Source organism: Podarcis raffonei, chromosome 3 (genome assembly GCF_027172205.1).
Source record: "Podarcis raffonei isolate rPodRaf1 chromosome 3, rPodRaf1.pri, whole genome shotgun sequence".
Classification (NCBI taxonomy): Eukaryota; Metazoa; Chordata; class Lepidosauria; order Squamata; family Lacertidae; genus Podarcis; species Podarcis raffonei.
Genome location: NC_070604.1, coordinates 123,959,245 through 123,980,347, shown reverse-complemented (window position 1 = coordinate 123,980,347; position 21,103 = coordinate 123,959,245). Strand labels below are relative to the sequence as shown.

The window sequence follows — 21,103 nt, the reverse complement described above, 5'->3', positions numbered from 1 at the left end:
GGTGGGGTGTGCGGAGAAGACCCCTCCTCAAGATGGTTCTATTGGGAAGCAGGGGCGACCCAGAGAGGCTCCTTGGTTTTTTGTGGGTTTTTTAATGTACGGATGTTAATGTAAAAAAAGATGAGTAGCAAAAGCTCCACATTTCCACGTCCCATTCTTGGTTACAGATCATCTTTTAGTTATGCAGACAGATAACATGTTCAGATTTTCTTCTCTGTAACCCTTAAGTTATGCAGTCCTCTGTTAAGCAGAAGAGACAGCCTCGGTTTCCTCATTTGGTCTTTAAAAAGGGGTAAACTGACAATTAGTTCCATGGTGCAACTGCATCCGTTGCTACTGCCTCACCACGGAGAAAATGACATTTTCCAATAACGTGTCTTGCCGTAGAGCCTTCCTGAGATACAGAGGCAGGAGGCTTTCAACCAGCTCCCCCTAAGTGTAAGGACCACTTGCTCCGAATCGCAAGCGGCTAGTCCTTATAGGGCTTCTTGGACTCCCCTCTGCCTCCTTCCGTTTCTTTCATGCTGTACAGTGGATCCACAAGCTTGTTGTGAACCAGCATCAGACCTTGAAAGTGCTTCACAGTTTTTACTTTAAGTTCCACCGTGGCGTCTTCATCGCACACAAAGACAGTGCGGGGATGTTGCTGGAAAGCAGACACCGTCCACATGTGGCTGACTCCTTCCTCAATGGCCTTGTACAAAGCAAACGCCTTGTGGGCTCCTGCGATCAGGATCATCACCTCTCTGGCGTCCATGACTGTGCCCACCCCAACGGTGAGTGCCATGGTGGGCACTTTGGAGAAGTCTCCACCAAAGAACCTGGCATTGGCCAAGATGGTGTCCATCGCCAAGGTCTTCACTCGGGTTCTGGACACCAGGCTGGAGCCGGGCTCATTGAAAGCAATGTGACCATCTGGGCCAATCCCTCCAAGAAAGAGCTCGATTCCTCCAGCCTCTTTGATCTTCTCTTCAAAAGCCTCACACTCCTCTTCCAGGTTTGCTGCCTTTCCATCCAGAAAGTGGGTGTTTTCAGAGGATATGTCGATGTGCTTGAAGAAGTTGTTCCACATGAAGGAGTGGTAGCTTTCGGGGTGATCCTTCGCAAGACCCACATACTCAGTCATGTTGAAGGTTTTCACATACTGGAAAGAAAGATCTCCGTTCTTGTAATATTCTATTAGTTTCCCATAGCACCCTAACGGAGTACTTCCGGAGGGAAGTCCAAGGGTGAAATATTTGCTTGGACCAGGACTAAACTGGATGATCCGATTCCTAATGTACTTTGCTGCCCATTCGCTGGCCTGAGCATGGTCCTCTAGAATGATGAGTTTCATGCTCACCGTTCTGCTACAGCCCAGACGTCTCCAGTCCACTCCTGACCCGCCTCCTCCTTGAGCCGAGAGAGAGGCTCCTTGGTGACATCACTTGCGCCGCAGTTCACAGCTGTGGAAGTGATGATGTCACAGAGCAAAGAAGAATGATGTCACTGAACAGCCTGGCTGTTATCACTGGGAGGGTTCTGCCTCTGCTTGTGTGTAGAAGGCCCTGGAGACTTTCCTCACAACAGTTTGTTAATAATAATAAAATTTTATTTACCGGTATATCCCGCCTTCCCCAGACGAAGCCGGGCTCAGAGAGGCTAACGACAATAAAAGTAACACAGCATTCTAAAATCAATTCATTCTAAAATCAACTCAAAATCAAATTAATGGCAACCATTGGGCTAGAGTTCTGTGAGGATTGCCAAAGGAGGGGGTCAGACTGTGCCTTGGCCAAAGGCCTGGTGGAACAGCTCTGTCTTGCAGGCCCTGCGGAAAGATGTCAAGTCCCGCAGGGCCCTAGTCTCTTGTGACAGAGCGTTCCACCAAGTCGGGCCACAGCCGAAAAAGCCCTGGCTCTGGTTGAGGCCAGTGTAACCTCCCTGTGGCCCGGGATCTCCAAGATGTTTTTGTTTGAAGACCGTAAGGTCCTCCGTGGGGCATACCAGGAGAGGCGGTCCTGTAGGTATGAGGGTCCTAGGCTGTATAGGACTTTAAAGGTTAAAACCAGCACCTTGAACCTGATCCTGTACTCCACTGGGAGCCAGTGCAGCTGGTATAGCACCGGGTGAATGTGATCTCGCAGCAAGGACCCCGTAAGGAGTCTCACTGTGGCATTCTGCACCCACTGGAGTTTCTGGGTCAGTCTCAAGGGCAGCCCCACGTAGAGTGAGTTACAATAATTGTTATTAGTTTATAAAACTATATACCACTATATTATAGAAATACTGTACGTCACAGTGGTTTACAACTTTATAAAGCCATAAAACTATATAGTAAAATAATAAACACTTTCCTTTTTAAACTATTTGCTTGCTGGTCATCCAGTACTTAAATGAATAAAAACAGAGCAGTTTTAAATAGGTAGTTTAAAATAGAGCATCAAAGTGCATTGCCCTTTCCCTCTCTCTCTCTGTCTCTCCACTTTCAGACTTGTGGTCCAAGCTGCCGCATCTAAAGGGAGCACTGTCCTCCCTCCATTATGAAGGGGGGGGGTAAGGAAGGCCATGCCCTGAGGCTGGGACTTATTACTGCTCCCTGAGCTCCTGGGGTCCCTCGCCTGTCTGCAGGGAGACTGCGCTGACTGCCACATAATCCCTGGGATGTGGCTGACTGGCAGGAGGGGGGTGGGCCTGAGCAAACGAGCTTGGAGGGGCAAGCAAGGCAGCAGCTAGCATGTTTAGGGAGATCAGATCCCGGATCAGCATAACATGGGTGGATCTGGGTGGAGCGCCTGAGTCAACAACAAAGCAGAGCTTGCCCTCCGCAAACAGGCAGGCGGCGGCGGGGGGGGGCAGAGACACAGTTGAACTTAGTTTGTGCCAACCATTTCTATAACATTTTAGTTTCTCACGGTGAGGTTGCAAATGGGATACAGGGAAGTCAGTTGAAATGGACCACAACATCATCAAAGCTTCCTTAAAGTGCCTGCTGCAATACTACAGTGGTACCTCGGGTTAAGTACTTAATTTGTTCCGGAGGTCTGTTCTTAACCTGAAACTGTTCTTAACCTGAAGCACCACTTTAGCTAATGGGGCCTCCTGCTGCTGCTGCGCCGCCGGAGCACAATTTCTGTTCTCATCCTGAAGCAAAGTTCTTAACCTGAAGCACTATTTCTGGGTTAGCGGAGTCTGTAACCTAAAGCGTATGTAACCTGAAGCGTATGTAACCCGAGGTACCACTGTAGTAATGTAAAAACTCCAGCAAGTACTAGAAGTTCGGCAGGGAGAGGCCCCTCTGAGCTCAGTCAGGGGGGAATTCCACAGAATCGGGTCCACAATACTCCAAGCAAGTCTTGTGGGGGGAGAGAGAGCAGGGGGTGTCCCTGGTTAGCAATGGCAGGGGAGACGACAACATCACACCTCCTTCCTCCTTCCTAAAACAGCAGTGAGGGCAACCTGGTGCTCTCAATATAGAATCGTGGTTGGAAGGGACCCCCCAGGGTCATCTAGTCCAGCCCCCTGCCAGGCAGGAATCTCAGCTGAAGCATGACAGGTGGCCATCCAGCCTCTGATTAACAAGCACCAAGGAAGGAGAGTCCACCACTGCTCCTGGGAGTCTGATCCACTGGGCAACAGCTCTTTCTGTCAGGAATTTCTTCCTGGTGTTTAGTCAAAATCTCCTTTCTAGTAATTTGAAACCGGTTCAAGTCCTACCCTCCAGAGCAGGAGAAAACAAGATTGTTCCCTCTTCTATGTGACAGCCTTTGAGATATTTGGCTCTCATATCTCCTCTCAGTCTCCTCTTTTCCAGGCTAAACATACCCAGCTCCTTCAACCGCTCCTCACCAGGCTTGGTTTCCAGACCCTTGATCATCTTGGTCGCCCTCCTCTGCACACCTTCCAGCTTGTCAACATCCTTCTTAAATTGTGGTGCCCAGAACTGGACCCAGGACCCTAGGTGGGGTCTGACCAAGGCAGAATAGAGAGGAGCTCTGGGGTCCATGGGGTCACGAAGAGTCAGACACGACTAAACAACTAAACAACAACAACATGACTTCCCTTGATCTGGACACTAGACTTCTGTTGTGTGGGATGTGATCCATGAGAGGCAGTCAAGTACAACATTCCTTGTAATGCTAGAGAAGACATGCGAGGGAATGTTTGGTCCAGCCAGTTGAAACTTCCTGTTCCTCCTGGGCTGGAGCATCCTTCCTTTTGCATGTGACAGAAGGTGGGCGTGACCTAACCTGTCCAGGTAACAAAAGGATAAGTCACACAGCACACCTCTCGTTTGACTTCCTTCTTCGTTTGACCAGCTTTGTTTGACTGCTCTGCTAGCTCTCAGCTAGCAGAAGCACTGGGATTATTCCCCCATATGGGGTAGATCCACATGTACATATTTGTAACTAAGTCTGCCTTCAGAGATCCAGCTGTGAACTGATGTAAGTAAACTTCTTTTTATTGACTTTAAATAAGATTGTGGCGTCTTTATTCTTTTAAGAGGAATTCAAGGGAACTTACGAGGAACGTACAATTCAATCTGAGACAGACTGAATTGTGTAATAGTGAGAGGCTCACACGAGCCTGCAACCAGCTATCTGCTCTGCATGTAAAAGGGGAATATAAACTCTGCTAAGTAAAGGAACTTGCTAGCGCAAATTAGGAAGGATATTCATAAACAATATATCCTCTCTTGCCACCCTGAACATTCCCACATTTTGGAGAGTCCATCCCCTTCTGATGTCATGTGTTTCACTGTTGAGCTGCTCTTGCGGACAAAAATCTTTCCCTGGTGTTTAATCAGAATCTCATTTCTTGTCATTTAAATCCCTTCACTCAAATCCTACCCTCAGGAGCAGCAGCAGAAAAGAAGCTGGCTCCACCTGAGGCGTCTGGTGATGGTTCAGACTAAAACTCCCATCAGGGTGGAAGCCTCACTTGTGCTAAAGCATCATCACTTGTGATTCCTGCAGGGGGTTGGACTAGATGACCCTCGGGGATCCCTTCCAACTCTACATTTATATGATCACAGAAGGTGGGGAACCCATCTGGTCTGGCATTTCCTTCTCTGAGGGTCTGGGTGGGGGTCTTGCCCGGCCCCCTGAACACGCACACCCGGCCCCTCTCGTCTCCCGAAACCCCCCAACCCCTTAGCCACAAGCTTCCTCCTGAATCCGGAGCCCGGCTGGTCCCTTCGCTTCTCGCCTTCCCCTCTCCCGCCTCGGTTGCGGTCTGCCTGGTGTCTCCCGCCTCCTGCCAGAAGCAGCCCCGGGGGGGGGAACACGGGGGGTCCCAAACAGGCCATCCGAGTCCCACGCTGGATGTTGGGGGGGAGGCGCTGGAAGAGGTTTCTGAGTGTTTCTGGTGGGGGGGGGGCATCGCAAGGGTTGCCGCTGTTGACACGGGAGGGGGTATTTCTCCTGCCCCCCCCCATCTTTTTGAGCTTCTGGAGCCAAGGAAAACCTCCGCGCCGCGTTTTGCCGGGGAAGCGGCTCTGGTTACAGCCGCCAGGATGCTGTTGGTGTCCCCCTCCCTCCCCTCCCTCGCCCCCCCCGACTTTCCTAAGGCAAACAAACCGGGGAGGGGGGCTCCTTCCCCCCCCCATCACGCGCTGGCAGGTAGAGCCTCCTCCCCCAGACAGAAATAGGACCCTGCCCTCCCCCTCCGGCTATTTTTAGCTGCCTACAAATAACTTGTTTTGAGCCTGGGAATGCTGGCAGTCCTGCCCCCCCCAGAGACCAGGAATTGGGGTGCATGCCATTTCCACCCACAGTGGAGAGCGGAGACTGCTGAGTGTTTGTGTGTTGGGGGGTCCTCTTTGCACGTGCGCTCACCCCGAAAGCAGCCACCCCGGGGACGTTTAGGAAGCTGCTCATCGAAGGACACTCTATTATTTTTGCTGGGGCGCAGGGGGCCAGGCAGGCAGCTATGCCCCCCCTCTAAATACCCCTCTCTCCAGCTGCTGCCTTTTCCCTCCCAGCCCTGCAGCACCTCCTCGTGGCGGCAGGAGGAAGCGCTGGTGCCTCAGCGGCTGCCGGACCGGGATGCCTGCGGCTGCCTGCCTGGGTCCGACGCCCAAGGCAGGGCGGGCGGGGGGGGCTCCCCTCTTCTCTGATGGAACCCACGACTGAGGGGTCTGGGGTGGAGGCTTAGGGGGCGCTGCCTGCTCGGCTCCCCGAGTCCCTCACCCCATGATGTCCTCGCAAGTGGAGGCTTCTGGTCCTCGCCCCCCCGTCCCCTCCCCGACTGGCTCCCATTAGCTCTGGCGGCTCCTTCCCAGTCGAGGCTCTTTTGCCTTTTATGGGAAAAGCATCTGGAAGGCGGTTGTGGGGGGGAGGGAGGGGGCGGCCACTCCCCATCGCAATTCAGCCCAATGGCACTTTCCTGGCCGAACCCCCGAGAGGGGCCTGGACGGGGGGGGAGGCAGGGAGGGGCCTCTGCTGGGAGAGGGAGAGCAGCCCGCGCCCACCGGAGAGCCCCCCGGACACAGGAGAGTCCAAGATCCGCGGGGACAGGGGCTGTCCCCCCCCCCAGGCTCAGGTGCCTTTCCTTCTGCACATCTCTTCCCCAGGCGCTGCCCAGGACCCAAAAGGAGCTGATCTTGTAGTGGACACGTGGCTGGGGTGCCCGTGGGGGGGGGGGCAGCAGGCAAAAGGACCTGCCCTGAGTCCCTGCAATAAGGCCTGCAAGAAGCCTGGCTCTGCTTCTGTCTCCCTCAGAGTGTTAAAAAGTGTCGGGAGAAAAGGTGAAGGAAGTGTGGAGTATTTGAGGGTTTGTTGATTTAAGGTAAGGGACCCCCGACCATTAGGTCCAGTCGTGACCAACTCTGGGGTTGTGGCACTCATCTCGCTTTATTGGCCAAGGGAGCCGGCGTACAGCTTCCGGGTCATGTGGCCAGCAGGACTGAGCCACTTCTGGCGAACCAGAGCAGCGCACGGAAACGCCGTTTACTTTCCCACCGGAGCGGTACCTATTTATCTACTTGCACTTGACATGCTTTCGAACTGCTGGGTTGGCAGGAGCAGGGACCGAGCAACGGGAGCTCACCCCGTTGTGGGGATTCGAACCGCCAACCTTCTGATCTGCAAGCCACCCGCGTCCCTGATGGTTTGTTTAAAGAACGTTTAAAGAAAGCATCCATGTCTCCTGGCTACGCTAACTGAGATTCCTGCATTGCAGGGGGTTGGACTAGATGACTCTGGGGGTCCCGTCCGACTCTATGATTCTATGAGGGGTTTGATCAGCAATGCTGTTTTCCTGAGTTTTCCCCCTGCGAAGCTGGTTTATTGTGGTTTCCAGTTAACCAGGTTGTGATAGCTCTGCCATCTCTCTAAAAGCTGCTAAGTTCTGTATGTGAGCAGAACACCCTGTGGATGAGCTCAGAAGGAAGTCTGTCCAACGGGGTCTTCTCCAACGCAGTTGAACTGACTTTTACCCTGTTATGTAGTGAGTTGAATAGGATTCAGAATGCAACAGTCTGATTGTGCTCAGGAGCCACCCAATCCAACTCCAGGTGGAAGTGCATCCGCAACCTGATTGGCCTACAGGAGAATCCCGGAATTAGCCAATCACGTGGGGCCCATTGTGTAAATAATGTATATAAAGCAGACACTTCGGTGGGGGGGGGAACTTCCATTTCTCACTACTATGAGCTGAATAAGAGAATGAAATCCACACTCATAGAATCCTAGAATCCTAGAGTTGGAAGAGACCACAAGGGCCATCGAGTCCAACCCCCTGCCAAGCAGGAAACACCATCAGAGCACTCCTGACATATGGTTGTCAAGCCTCTGCTTAAAGACCTCCAAAGAAGGAGACTCCACCACACTCCTTGGCAGCAAATTCCACTGTCAAACAGCTCTTACTGTCAGGAAGTTCTTCCTAATGTTTAGGTGGAATCTTCTTTCTTGTAGTTTGGATCCATTGCTCTGGGTCCGCTTCTCTGGAGCAGCAGAAAACAACCTTGCTCCCTCCTCTATGTGACATCCTTTTATATATTTGAACATGGCTATCATATCACCCCTTAACCTCCTCTTCTCCAGGCTAAACATGCCCAGCTCCCTTAGCCGTTCCTCATAAGGCATCGTTTCCAGGCCTTGGACCATTTTGGTTGCCCTCCTCTGGACACGTTCCAGTTTGTCAATGTCCTTCTTGAACTGTGGTGCCCAGAACTGGACACAGTACTCCAGGTGAGGTCTGACCAGAGCAGAATACAGTGGCACTATTACTTCCCTTGATCTAGATGCTATACTCCTATTGATGCAGCCCAGAATTGCATTGGCTTTTTTAGCTGCCGCGTCACCTGTTGGCTCATGTCAAGTTTGTGGTCAACCAAGACTCCTAGATCCTTTTCACATGTAGTGCTCTCAAGCCAGGTGTCACCCATCTTGTATTTGTGCCTCTCATTTTTTTTGCCCAAGTGCAATACTTTACATTTCTCCCTGTTAAAATTCATCTTGTTTGTTTTGGCCCAGTTCTCTAATCTGTCAAGGTCGTTTTGAAGTGTGACTGTGAGTATATTTCATACCCCAAACACAACGTGAAGGTGGGCCTGATTTTCTCCCACACCTGGGAGATGGTGTAGCACGCCTGCCGTAGGTGCATGGAGACAGGATGGGGCCGACTTTGGGGTCTAGAGCTATTCCAGTCTCCCTTTCTTCAGCCGCATCTGCTCATCTGTACTGGCTGCAGGGATGTATCAGAAGAGGCTGCAGCTGGACCAAGCCAGTGTTCTCATGGGGGCCTCTTCAGGGAAGCCCCCCAGGCAGGACTTGAGTGCAGCAGCCAGTGGCATTCAGGATCATACCGCCAGGGGCAGAAAGTGGTCATCTTAGCTAGTGGCTATTGAGCCATCATGCTCTGGTAACGTCCAGATCCAATGACTTTCAAGCGTTATATGTGAGGCTGCCTCCTAAGACACTTTGGAAATGGCTGGTAGTTCAAACACGGAAGCTGTCAATGGGGCCGGCCAGTTTCACCCCATGCCACCCGTCTTAAAATCTCTCGTGGGGCACCATTGACCAACCAAGTGGCAAAGGGCTTGGCAGCCCCCCAGACGACTCCGAAGGGCTGCCTGCCTTAACTGTTCGTTTATTTATAAAAGTATTTAGAAAAGTATCTTTGCCACCACATCAAGGCAGTGTACACTCTAAAACATCATTTAAAAATTAATAAATCAGTAAACAAAGTCTTCAAATCAGCACTCCAGTGGCAGGCGAATCAAAAGTTCATCAGCTGCCAAGGCTGTTCTGATAAATGCTCCTGCTTTCAAAGTCTGCTTCAGAAGTCCTTCTTCTGAGGACGGGGCGCAAGGAGCTTCTTGTCCTACCCCCGAGAGATCTGCAAGGCCCCAACTTGATTCTCCTTTGGTTCCCACTCAGGAAGCCTCTGAGTGCCTGCTTTGCTGCTGCTGGCTCTCTTCCCTTTGCAATGTCTGCTGTTCTCTTTAGTTGCTGTTTCTTGCTCTCTGGTTTTATAGTTCCTGATCCTTTTATTGTTGTAATGTGTCTTGAATTTTTTTTTTTTTTTTTTTTTTTTTTGCTTCGTGAGCTACTCTGAGGACTTTGAAGTAAACAGTATTTTAAATAATCAAACCATCTGCTTATTTATATTTTAAGCATTTATAGGCTGCTTTCCTGGACAAAAGTGCCCCTGGGGCGACATGCGAAGCAAAAAGCTCTGGAGCTGGGCATCAGGGCATCACTTGCGCCAGGTTCAAAGGGGTCTGCAATGCTCAGGCTTGGGTTCTGGCACACCTGCAGCCGGGGAGGGTCCTACAGGTGTGGAGGCAGCCTGTGGGGACACCTCAGCTCTGCAGGTGTCTCAGTTGGAGGGGGCTGTCAGGGGACAGTTCTGCCATCCTCTCCTTGGTGCAGAAGCTGGGCTGGGGAGAGGGAACTGGGCGTGCCCCCCGTCTTCCTCTGGGTTGTTGTTTTGGTGGTTTCGATGACCTCTCTGCCCATCCTGCCACTCTTCCAAGTGGAGTTCTCCCCCCATTGGCTCCCCCCCCGCCCGCCTCCCAGGGAAGGAAGCAAAGGGGAAAGGGCAGCAGGCAGCAGGAGCCAGCCTGCCCCACAGCACAGATGCAAGGTGATTCTGCAGGTGCTTCCTCCCCAGTGGCGACACTGGACAGGCTGCCCGGATGCCCCCCTCCCTCCCTCTGCCGGGATGATTCCTGGAAGGGCGGCGACACAGAGCAGGTGCCCTCTGGAATATCCGCCTGCACCATCAACACCCACAGCATCCCCCACTCAGAGAGAGGAAAGGGGGCAAGCCCCAAAACACAGTCAGGCCACAGAGGGCCCATCAAATCCTGCCTCCTGTTTTTGGAGTGGCCTTTCCTGGGAGCCCATCAACTTAAAATAGCATTTGGTTTTTTAGCTGTTGCAGCATCACACTGTTGACGTGTGTTACGGTTGTGGTCTACTAAGACCCCGAGATTAAGGTTACCAGACGTCCCTGGATTTACAAATCAGTCCCCGTGCAAAATCCATTGAAGTTGAAAAGTGTCCCCGGATTCGTTGGGGGGGGGGAAATCTGGTAACTTTACCCTAGATCCTTTTTTCACTTGTACTGGGGAAACTCAGCCAGATGGGTGGAGTATAAATAATAACAACTTCTTCTTCCTCCTCCTCCTCCTCCTCCTCTTCTTCTTCTTATTCTTCTTCTTCTTCTTCCTCCTATTACTGCTGGCAAGCCAGATGTCCCCCATCTTATATTTGTGCCCTGTCTTAAGTGCAGAACATTGCTTTTGTCCTTCCTGAAATTCATTCTGCTAGCTTGGGCCCAGTTCTCCAATCTGTTAAGGTCATTTTGAATTCTGATTCTGTCTTCTGTGGCATCAGCTCCCCCTCCCAGTTTGGTGTCATCTGCAGATTTGATGAGCACCAAGTCATTTATCAGGATGTAGAACAACAATGGGTCCAGGACAGGACCCTGCAGCCCCCCACTTGCCACTTTCCCCAAGATTACGAGGAGCCATGAATGAGCACTCTTTGCCTGTTTTTCCTCTTGCTTTTGACATAGCCAAAGAAATATTTTATTATTATTTTTAATCAGTGCTTTTTTCAGGAGGTACTCTAAGGTACGTAGTACTGACACATCTTTATTTTTTGGTTAAAAAGTGTGACACTTACTGTAACGACTTCATGATGAGTATTGGCACCTATTTTTCTAGCGGGGGGGGGGACACTGTTTTTAACCTCTCTTGCAAGCCTGAGCTCATTCTGAGCTTTCGCCAGCCTGACCTTCCCTTTGCAACTGTTGGCTACTCCTGCACACTCCTCCTTTGTGATTTCCCCATTCTTCCATTTCTTATACATGCCCTTCTTAACTCTCAGCTCATGTTTAAGCTCCTTCTGCAGCCGCACCGGTTTCCTTGCTTCCCAGGCTAGAAACCGGGAGCCTCGTCTGCTAGGAGTTGCCTTTGGACCTCAGCGGGGAGATCTGGCCCCCTGCCGCCTTCAGCTGTTCGCTCCTTTGCACACGAGGAGTGCTGAAGAATTCAGAAAGAGCCACCTGTTTACATACAGAGCTTCTTGGAAACGCATTTTTCCCCAAACGCGGCTTTTCTGTCCGTTTAAATTTGCTTTTTGTAACTCTCTTGCTTTTTTATACGAGCATGTTCCAGGGGCCTTGCCAACACATCCCTTACAAGAGAGCTTTTCCATGTAAACTTCAAGTTGCAGAAGGGAGAAGGGCGCCTGGTGGCTCCTTATCTGCCGCATCTTCGATGTGTAACCCGATTCCCGCAGCACCTGGGAGGGGGGCCACCTTGGAGAGGAGCCTGAACTCCGGGGCTGCAAGCCCAGCCTGGTTATTCTAAGCTTCTGCTCTTCGCTTTCCCCCCTCCTCTGCTCCGCGCAACATCCTGCTTGGCAGAAGAGCCCTGGACAACTTTGAAGCTTCCCACACTTTCGTGACATGCTGGCAGCTCCCAGCTGCGCCTTTTGCAAGCCAGCCGTCGCTGTTCCAGGCTGCGAGCCGCGGTTTCGGGTCCAGCGGCTGCACCCAGTTCCCTGCCGCTGATCTAGGGCCAGCTCGGTGCGGTGGTTTGTGGGTCGGACCAGGACTGGGGAGACCAGGGTTTGAATTTCCGCTTGGGCTTGAATGAAGCTCACCGGGTGACTGTGGACCGGTCGCTGCGTCTCTGCCTAACCTACCCTAAAGGGTTGTCGTGGGAGTTAAATGAGGGTGGGGGAGAACAACGCAGGACACCGCGTGGGATATAAATGAAATAAATAAAATAAATAAAAAAGAAAATAAATGGAAGGAGATTTAACACCTGGCTGAGGCCAGCGCAGCTATTTGCAGTACTTAATTCGCCCAATTCTCTTGAAAGTCCCATGGACTGCAAGAAGATCAAACGTATCCATTCTTAAGGAAATCAGCCCTGAGTGCTCACTGGAAGGACAGATCCTGAAGCTGAGGCTCCAAGACTTTGGCCACCTCAGGAGAAGAGAAGACTCCCTGGAAAAGACCCTGATGTTGGGAAAGATGGAGGGCACAAGGAGAAGGGGACGACAGAGGACGAGATGGTGGAACAGTGTTCTTGAAGCTACCAGCATGAGTTTGACCAAACTGCGGGAGGCAGTGGAAGACAGGAGTGCCTGGCATGCTCTGGTCCAGGGGGTCACGAAGAGTCGGACACGACTAAACGACTCAACAACAACAATTCGCCCAAAGCATATGTACCCTTACCTGTAAGCCCACCACAACCTTGAGAGGCAGCTCAGGCTGAGAGCAGTGAAAAAGGGGGATTCATGCTATGGAGCATCAAGGGATTGAAACTAAAACTGCTAATATTATGATATCATTATATAAATCTATGGTGTGATCACACTTGGAGGAGGGTGTGCAGTTCTGGTTGCCTTTCGAGGCTCATTGCTGCTGGGAATGGGGGATGAATGTGAGAGAGGGAAGGCTGGTCTGGTGGGAGCCTGAGGGCCCCGATCCTGCCTCTTTCCACCTGACAGGCTTCATAAGAACTGCTGCTGCCCAGCAGGGATGGGGGTATTCTAGGGGAAGTTTTGTTCGGAGTTTTTGCTTTTATTGATATTAATTTTTTGTACAGTGGTACCTCGGGTTACAGACGCTTCAGGTTACAGATGCTTCAGGTTACAGACCCCGCTAACCCAGAAATAGTGCTTCAGGTTAAGAACTTTGCTTCAGGATGAGAACAGAAATTGTGCTCCGGCGGCAGCAGGAGGCCCCATTAGCTAAAGTGGTGCTTCAGGTTTAGAACGGACCTCTGGAACAAATTAAGTTCTTAACCCGAGGTACCTCTGTATCTTTATTTTTATGTGGAAATTGTTCAGTTTGGTTATGTAGATGTGATGTGTTTTATTTATTTTTATGCTTGCTGTGTTTGTAAATCTTTTCCTATCGTCAGCTGCATTGAGCATTGTTTTAACTGTGGAAAGGCGGAATACAAATAAAATGATGATGATGATGATGATGATGATGATGATGATGATGACGATGAAGTCTCTCCATCCCACAGTCCCTGTCCTCCATTGCTGGATGCAGTAAATGCCTCTGGACCCCAGTAGCTGGGAATCCCAAGTGGGGAGAGGAGGCGCTGCTGCTGCTGCTGCTGCTGCATCTGTTTGCATCTGGCTGGTCTCTGAGAACAGGATGCTGGAGTTAACCCCCTCTGGCCTGGTCCTCTTGCAGCCCCTTCCTGCCTCTTGTCCTCCAGGGTCCTTGCAGCTGGCTGAACCCACTCCTGGAAAGGGGCAAATATTTTCTCTACAGCTACTAACCCAGAAGCAAAAATAATTGTAGGGGGCGCTGAAGGGGGTGGGGAGGCCATAGCAGCAGCAAAGGCCGGCAGTGCACTGTGGGGACTGGAGTCTGGTCCAGCTGTTCCTCCTCCTCTTCCTCCCCCCCCCCAGCAGGACAGCCCCCCTCACTCCTTTCCCAGACCCCCTTCTCCCCCCTTCTTCCCAATCCATCTTTCCTGATCTCTCCCAGCTGCTGCTGGAGGAAGGAGAAGGTGACAAGAGCCTCCTGGACTGGATGAGCGGAGCTGAGTCAGCAGAAGCACAGGCCATGCAGGGCCCCTGGGAAAGGAAGAGGAGGGGGCTTCCCCCGCTGCTTGTGCTCTGCAGGGTCCCAGAGAGAGAATCACAGAACCACAGAGTTGGGGCCCCCAGGGGTCATCTAGTCCAACCCTCTGCAATGCAGCAATCTCAGCTAAAGCATCCATGACAGATGGCCATCCAACCTCTGCTTAAAAACCTCCAAGGAAGGAGAGTCCACCACTTCCCAAGGGAGTCTGTTCCACTGTCGAACGGCTCTTGCCGTCAGAATGTTCTTCCTGATCTCCCTTCTTGTAACTTGAAGCCATGAGTTCGAGTCCTACCCTCCAGAGAAGGAGAAAAGAAGCTTCTTCCCTCTTCCACATGACAGCCCTTGAGATATTTGAAGATGGCTCTCATATCTCCGCTCAGTCCCCCCTTCCCAGGCTGAACATCCCCAGCTCCTTCAACCATTCCTCATAAGGCTTGGTTTCCAGACCCTGGATCATCTTGGTCTCCCTCCTCTGCATGCCTTCCAGCTTGTCCATTTCCTCCTTAAACTGGGATGCCCAGAACCAGACATGGGGCTGCAGGTGGGAAGAACAGAGTGGGACTGTGACTTCCCTTGATCTGCACAGCAGATTTGGTCACATCTTGGTCACATGTCCAGCCTGGTCTGGCCAGACAAGAGGCTTCTCCATCCAGGCCTCTCCTGCTTCTTCTTATCCCACAGGAGCTAGTAGGGTGTGTGTGTGTGTGTGTGTGTGTGTGTTGGGTCTCTCTCCCTAGAAAGTGAGGGGCATCCTTGGGCTCTCCTGTCCCAGGGATCATTCTACCAGGATCTTTGCTCTATCTGCTTCACCAAGTTGGCTGAGAGAAGGTTTGTGCTTAGGGTTGCTCATAAAGGCAGAACGTCCGAGAACCAACCATTTCCCCAGAAGGGCCAAAAACACCAGAGTGACCACTGAACAAAACCACCGGATGCGACTCAGACACAAAGGTGCATCATCAAGGCTTTTGAACTCCCACTGGGTTTGCCTGGGCCAGAAGTTCTGAAAACTTCCAGTGAAAGAAGAGCTGATTCCACGAAAACCCTTTTCTCTGGAATTGTCATCATTTGTTCTGTCTCTCACTCTCTCACACACACAACCTCCCAGGAGAGAATCCAGATGGCATTGCCAAATCATAGAACTGTAGAGTTGGAAGGGACCCCCAAGGCTCATCTAGTCTATCCCTTGTTGTGCTGGAACTGCAGCAAATTCTTGCCCTTAATCTTCCAATATTGTTTCCTTAGATGTCCCTGAGTTCTAGAGTAACGAGGGGAAAAACACCACCTCTCTCTCCACTTTCTCCCTGCCATGTGTGACCTCTATCATGTTGCCTCTTCCTGAGAGCAAGACAAAATTCAGGACCAAGTTGGTGACCATTCCTGCCTCATGTGGGAGGGAGTTCCATAGTCTAACTACGCCCTGCATAAAGAAGAGCTTTCTTTCCTGTGTCCTCTCCTCCCACTGCTTTGTCACTGGCCCTGGCCTGCCCACATTCTCCATCTCCCCACTCAGCTCTGCTTTCCTTCCTTTCCCCTGGATCAGGGCCTCCCCCCCCACACCAGGCCTGCTGTTTCCCTCCCAGGCGCTGAAGTGCTCCCAGCCCTCTGCTGCCACTGCCCCGGCTGACTTCCATCCCAGATAAAAGGCCTGCAAGCATTCCATGACATCAAACGCAGCCAATCCGGGACGCAGCCTCCACCATGTCCCACCCCCATGTGCTCTTGCTCTGCAGGCGGCTCTCTTCCCAAAGGCCGCTTTGTCCCCACTTTCGGCTGTAGCAAAGCGCACCAGGAGGGTTTCCGCTCTGGAGTCCCAGGACCTGGAAGAGAGGAGCCTGGTGCCTTGAGCCGCCTTCCTGCTGTCACATCAGATTTGACTGGGAGGTCAAGGAGAAGTTCCTGCACTGTGGAGGTTTCCTGCCTGATGCAGCTGACGTGGTCAAAACTGGGGCTGCCCTGCATTCATTTTTATTGATTTTCCAACGAAAAACAACCAATTAAATATCCAATCATAATACTTCAATTAAAAAATAAAAAAACTAAAATAAAGAAGATCAAATGATAGTCCAAATTGTATTTATTAATTTCTTGGAGCTCCCCACGGTCTGGATCTCTGGAGCATATCTCCTGCCCTGCATTTATTTATTCAGAGAGTTTATACGCTGCTTTTGCTGTTTTAAGTGGTTTAAATCTCTAAGTGGTTTCCAGCACATCTGAAACCTTCATAGATAAAGATCAGCAAGGACAGGCCTTCACTGGCAGTGAGGGGGTGGGGGGGGAGTCTCTGGGATCAGGCAAGCCCAGCAGATAACACCAATTCTGGCCCATCTGCAATGAGTGCCAGTCGTGGTCTGGTCCAACTCAGAGCAAGGGCTTGGTGCTGTAAAGCAGCGAGAGGGACCTGGATCCAGCCCGAGGGCCAGATCCAGAACTCTCCCATCCCTCTGGGCAAGTGAGACTTGAGTCAGTCAGATCTCGAATTCCAGATACAGCTGCAATGGAGCCTCTTCAATTATTGCATTCACATCCTACCTCCTCTCTCCAGGGAGCTCAAGGTGACCTGCACCCTTCTCCCCCTCCTCATTTAAGCTCCACAACAACATTGTGAGGTTGGCTAGGCTGAGAGGCTGGCCCCCAAGGCACCCAGGGGGGACTTGAACCCTGGTCTCTCCCAGGTCCTGGCCACAAACTGCTACACCCACACTGCTTCCACCCAAGCCAGGACTGGCTGCAAAGGGGCACTCCATGAAGTCAGGCCAGAGAAAGGCGGGTTTCAAAGTGACTCAAAGCAACTGGGCAGACGCTCATCCTGTCCTCCCCATTGCTAGAAAGCCTTTAATTGCATTTTAACCTGTATTTCAATTTTTTTTTTCCTTTTCTTTTCCCCCTATTATGTTTTTACTGTGATTTTATTGGTGTTAGCCGCCCTGAGCCTGGCTCTGGCTGGAGAGGGCAGGGTATATCGTATTTTTTGCTCTATAAGACTCACTTTTTCCCTCCTAAAAAGTAAGGGAAATGTGTGTGCGTCTTATGGAGCAAATGCAGGCTGTGCAGCTATCCCAGAAACCAGAACAGCAAGAGGGATTGCTGCTTTCACTGCGCAGCAATCCCTCTTGCTGTTCTGGCTTCTGAGATTCAGAATATTTTTTTTCTTGTTTTCCTCCTCCAAAAACTAGGTGAGTCTTGTGGTCTGGTGCGTCTTATAGAGAGAAAAATACGGTAAATAAATTATTATTATTATTATTATTATTATTATTATTATTATTATTATTAGGTTCAGGACCCCAGGATCACAAGGTCTGCGTCTGCCCAGGCTGCCCTCCCCAAGAAGCCTTCCTTGGAGGCAAGTGCAGAGGCTGCCAATGGGAGGAGAGGCCTTGCCAGTGGTGGCCCCTTGGCTGTGGGCTGCTCTCCCCCTGGGAGGCTCACCTGGTGCTTTCAGGCAAAGACATTCTTATTCTCTCTTTGATGAGGTTCGGATCTTCTGCTTGGGCGGAGAAGGATCTTTTCCTAGCTTTTAGTATTCCATATGATGTGTTTTGACTCTTTTCTTGCCTTTTCTTCAAGCCAACCAACTTGTTTTTGTAAAAAGTGATGGATGGAAGAATGAAATAATCCAAGGGCGCTTGAGACAGGAAGGAGCCAAGCGCCCATTTAGGGGTCCAGACTCAATCAAGGGCCAAACCAGTTAAGCTTTTTGTTATGTAAATAACAGCTGCTAAGGAGCCGAGCAGGATCAGAACTGGAGGAGCTTTGAGAGGAGGAGGAGGAGGGAGCCAAGTCCGTCCCTGCGCAGAGCCTCTTCCTCCCTGGGAGGGGGGGAGCCCTGCGCAAAGACCCTTTTTAGCACGTTGCTGACATCTGCAGGGCAAACGTGCAAAGGAAGCCAAGCCCAAAGTGAAGGCTGTGGAGAAGAACATTTACAAAGTTGTCATTAGAGTCATTGATAACAGAACCATAGAACTGTTGACTTGGAAGGGACCCCAAGGGTCATCTAGTCCAACCCCCTGCAATGCAGGAATCTTTTGCCCAATGTGGGACGCAAACCCACAACCCAGAGATAAAGACTGTTGCAGGAATTTATGTATAGGATGGGGGGGGGGTTGCCCCTCCAGCAGATATCATGCACATGCAGCCTACTACCAAAATCAGCACAATCGCTTTTGTGACTTGTCCCCACAAAACACTTCATCGCAGTTTCTTCCAATCTATTCAAAGGGCCTCTGCTGCACGATACCAAATGTAAGAATGCACTGATAAATGTATCTCTGTACTGGCTCACTGGGGAAACTTCAGAAATTCATCTAGACCTGTGAGCTCAGCTACTCAGCAGCCTCTGCCTGAGGGATAATCCCTGGCATCCTGATACCTGAGTGCCAGACAGGTAGCCATTCCAGAAATAACAAACCCAGATGAAGACAAAAGGGTGGGATTAACTTGGCTGGGAAACAGGGAAATGTAAATACCTCTTTTGTTCCACTTGAGGGGTGTTTGGTGGAGGGCAAGGGGAACCATGGGGCAGGATCCAGGATGCTCAGATTCCTGCCACCAGACCTCCCCTTTCATGATGTAACCGTGATGTATCAGTGATGTAGTTTGGGGGGTGTAACATGGGGATGAGCAGCTAATAAAAGTTTGGGTGCTCTTTTGTTCGGGGCTTCCATCTTGTTCCACCTGGTGGCAGGTGGGAGTCCTGTTGTGACAGTCTTCAATCAAGACCAAGCCTCCTGGCTGCTCTTTTGCTCTGGTATTCCTGGCTGGTGTCCTTGGTTTTGGTCCAAGGGATCCTCAGTTTTCTCCGTTAACAAGACTAAGCACCTTAAAACTCCCAACTCCATGGACAGGACGGGTCTCAGGCTGGGTGCCCGGAGAGGCGGAGCTGCCTGTAGGGTTGGCGGCCGCTGGCTGGACCTGGCAAGGGGGGACTGGCGTCTCCAGAGTGACCAGGCAGGTCATGGGGGGGGGCTTTGGGCTGCTTCCCCACTGAGTGCTGCCTCAGAGGAGCGAGAGGAGCTCTCCATCAGGACCAGCTGCCCTACTCTGCCCAGCCTACAGCCAAAGGTTGCAGCCCTGGCAGCTGTTTAGTCTGGAGAAAACACGCATGAGAGGTGACAGGATGGAGGGAGACCCCAGGGAACCCCGAGGGGCTCCTCTCCTCACCCCCCTGCTGGGGACCCCCACACGCATCTAGATCAAGGGAAGTAATAGTGCCACTGTATTCTGCTCTGGTCAGACCTCACCTGGAGTACTGTGTCCAGTTCTGGGCACCACAGTTCAAGAAGGACACTGACAAACTGGAACGTGTCCAGAGGAGGGCAACCAAAATGGTCAAAGGCCTGGAAACGATGCCTTATGAGGAACGGCTAAGGGAGCTGGGCATGTTTAGCCTGGAGAAGAGGAGGTTAAGGGGTGATATGATAGCCATGTTCAAATATAGAAAAGGATGTCACATAGAGGAGGGAGAAAGGTTGTTTTCTGCTGCTCCAGAGAAGTGGACACGGAGCAATGGATCCAAACTACAAGAAAGAAGATTCCACCTAAACATTAGGAAGAACTTCCTGACAGTAAGAGCTGTTTGACAGTGGAATTTGCTGCCAAGGAGTGTGGTGGAGTCTCCTTCTTTGGAGGTCTTTAAGCAGAGGCTTGACAACCATATGTCAGGAGTGCTCTGATGGTGTTTCCTGCTTGGCAGGGGGTTGAACTCGATGGCCCTTGTGGTCTCTTCCAACTCTAGGATTCTAGGATTCTGCGCCTCTTGGGCAAAAAATGCTGCCCTTGCTGGTCCTGGAATAACAGACATGGAGAGTTGAAAGGGATCCCAAAGGCCATCTAGTCCACCCCTCGCAATGCAGGCGATTCGGGGTCAGCCCCGCCAGAAGGACCAGCAAGAGCAGCTGATGTGGGGCTCGGAAGCTCCTGCCAGCCAAACCTGAAGGAAGGCGGGGGGGGCGCATCCCAGGGTCCAGAAGGGAGCGAAGGAGCAGAGCCCATGCGAGGGAGGAGCGGCAGCCCTGCGGGCAGAAGGCCGGTGCCCGGAGCCATTCCTTGCAAGAGGCGCTGGGCTCCCCTTAGAGCGCTCTTCTTCGGCCAGGGCAGCGCCTTGCACGCCTGACACGCGTACTGAGCGTAACGTGTGAATGTGCGGAGGAAGGCGATGGGCTGCCAGAGGGAGGGCGACTCAGGGCCGGGAAGGGCGCGCGGCGAGGAGCCCAGTTCCCTTCCTTCGCCTCCTCCTCCCATGTCCGCCAGGGGGCGCCCCAGAGCCGCGCCTCCTTCGCCCGGCGGAGAGACGAAGAGCGCTGCCATCCTCTGCCAGCAGGGGGCGCCGCCGCAAGAGAGAGAGGCGGAGCAGAGAGTAGCCGAGGGCCAGAGCGGAGGGCGGAGCGAGAGCGCGGGATGTTTCTTGGCCTACAACTCCCATCATCCCTTTGCTACCAGGACCAGCGGTTAGGAATAGTGGGAATTGTAGTCCCAAGTCGTGGCTGGGCTAGAGCGTCCCCGTCCGCACAGAGCAGGCGAGGGGCAGAGCGTCGCCGGACGTCCGGCCCGTTTCCCACCAGGCGCCGCGGCTGGAGCTGGGCAGACGTGTCTCCGCCACCGCCGGACCGAGAGAGCGAGGGAGGGATCGGGATCCGCCAGGTGAGGAGACTCCCCTCCCCCCCTCCCCCCGCCCCTCCCTCCCTCCCCCTCGGCTCGCCTGACCCCCCTCTCCCCCCCTCCCCCCCCCAGGATGGTGACGGACGTGCAGCTGGCCATCTTCGCCAACATGCTGGGCGTCTCGCTCTTCCTGCTGGTCGTCCTCTACCACTACGTGGCCGTCAACAACCCCAAGAAGCAGGAGTGACGCCCCGGAGGAGGAGCAGGAGGAGGACAGGTACCGGGGGGGGAAGGGAGGGGTCGGGGGGGGGGACAAATTCATAGCCAGAGGGTGATCCAAGTCCACAGCTGCTGCCCTGGCAATTCTCTGCCTCCCCCGCTGCAGGCAGTCAGGCTTGTGAGAACCAGCTGTTGGAGACCGGGGGGGGGGGAGTGTTCTTGGGCTTGAATCCTG

The 21,103-nt window shown here is 52.2% G+C and overlaps 2 protein-coding genes across 2 annotated transcripts; one reads left to right on the top strand and one right to left on the bottom strand.

Moving 5' to 3' along the window:
• Positions 1-114: 114 nt before the first annotated feature.
• Positions 115-1,410, bottom strand: LOC128411656 (glucosamine-6-phosphate isomerase 1-like). The gene has a single exon (XM_053384066.1). The coding sequence runs from the start codon at positions 1,334-1,336 to the stop codon at positions 470-472; it is 867 nt and encodes a 288-aa protein (XP_053240041.1). The 5' UTR covers positions 1,337-1,410; the 3' UTR covers positions 115-469.
• Positions 1,411-20,567: 19,157 nt separating this feature from the next.
• Positions 20,568-20,916, top strand: OST4 (oligosaccharyltransferase complex subunit 4, non-catalytic). Its single transcript, XM_053384065.1, has 2 exons — positions 20,568-20,691; positions 20,782-20,916. The coding sequence occupies exon 2, from the start codon at positions 20,783-20,785 to the stop codon at positions 20,894-20,896; it is 114 nt and encodes a 37-aa protein (XP_053240040.1). The 5' UTR covers positions 20,568-20,691; position 20,782; the 3' UTR covers positions 20,897-20,916.
• The last annotated feature ends 187 nt before the right edge of the window (positions 20,917-21,103 follow it).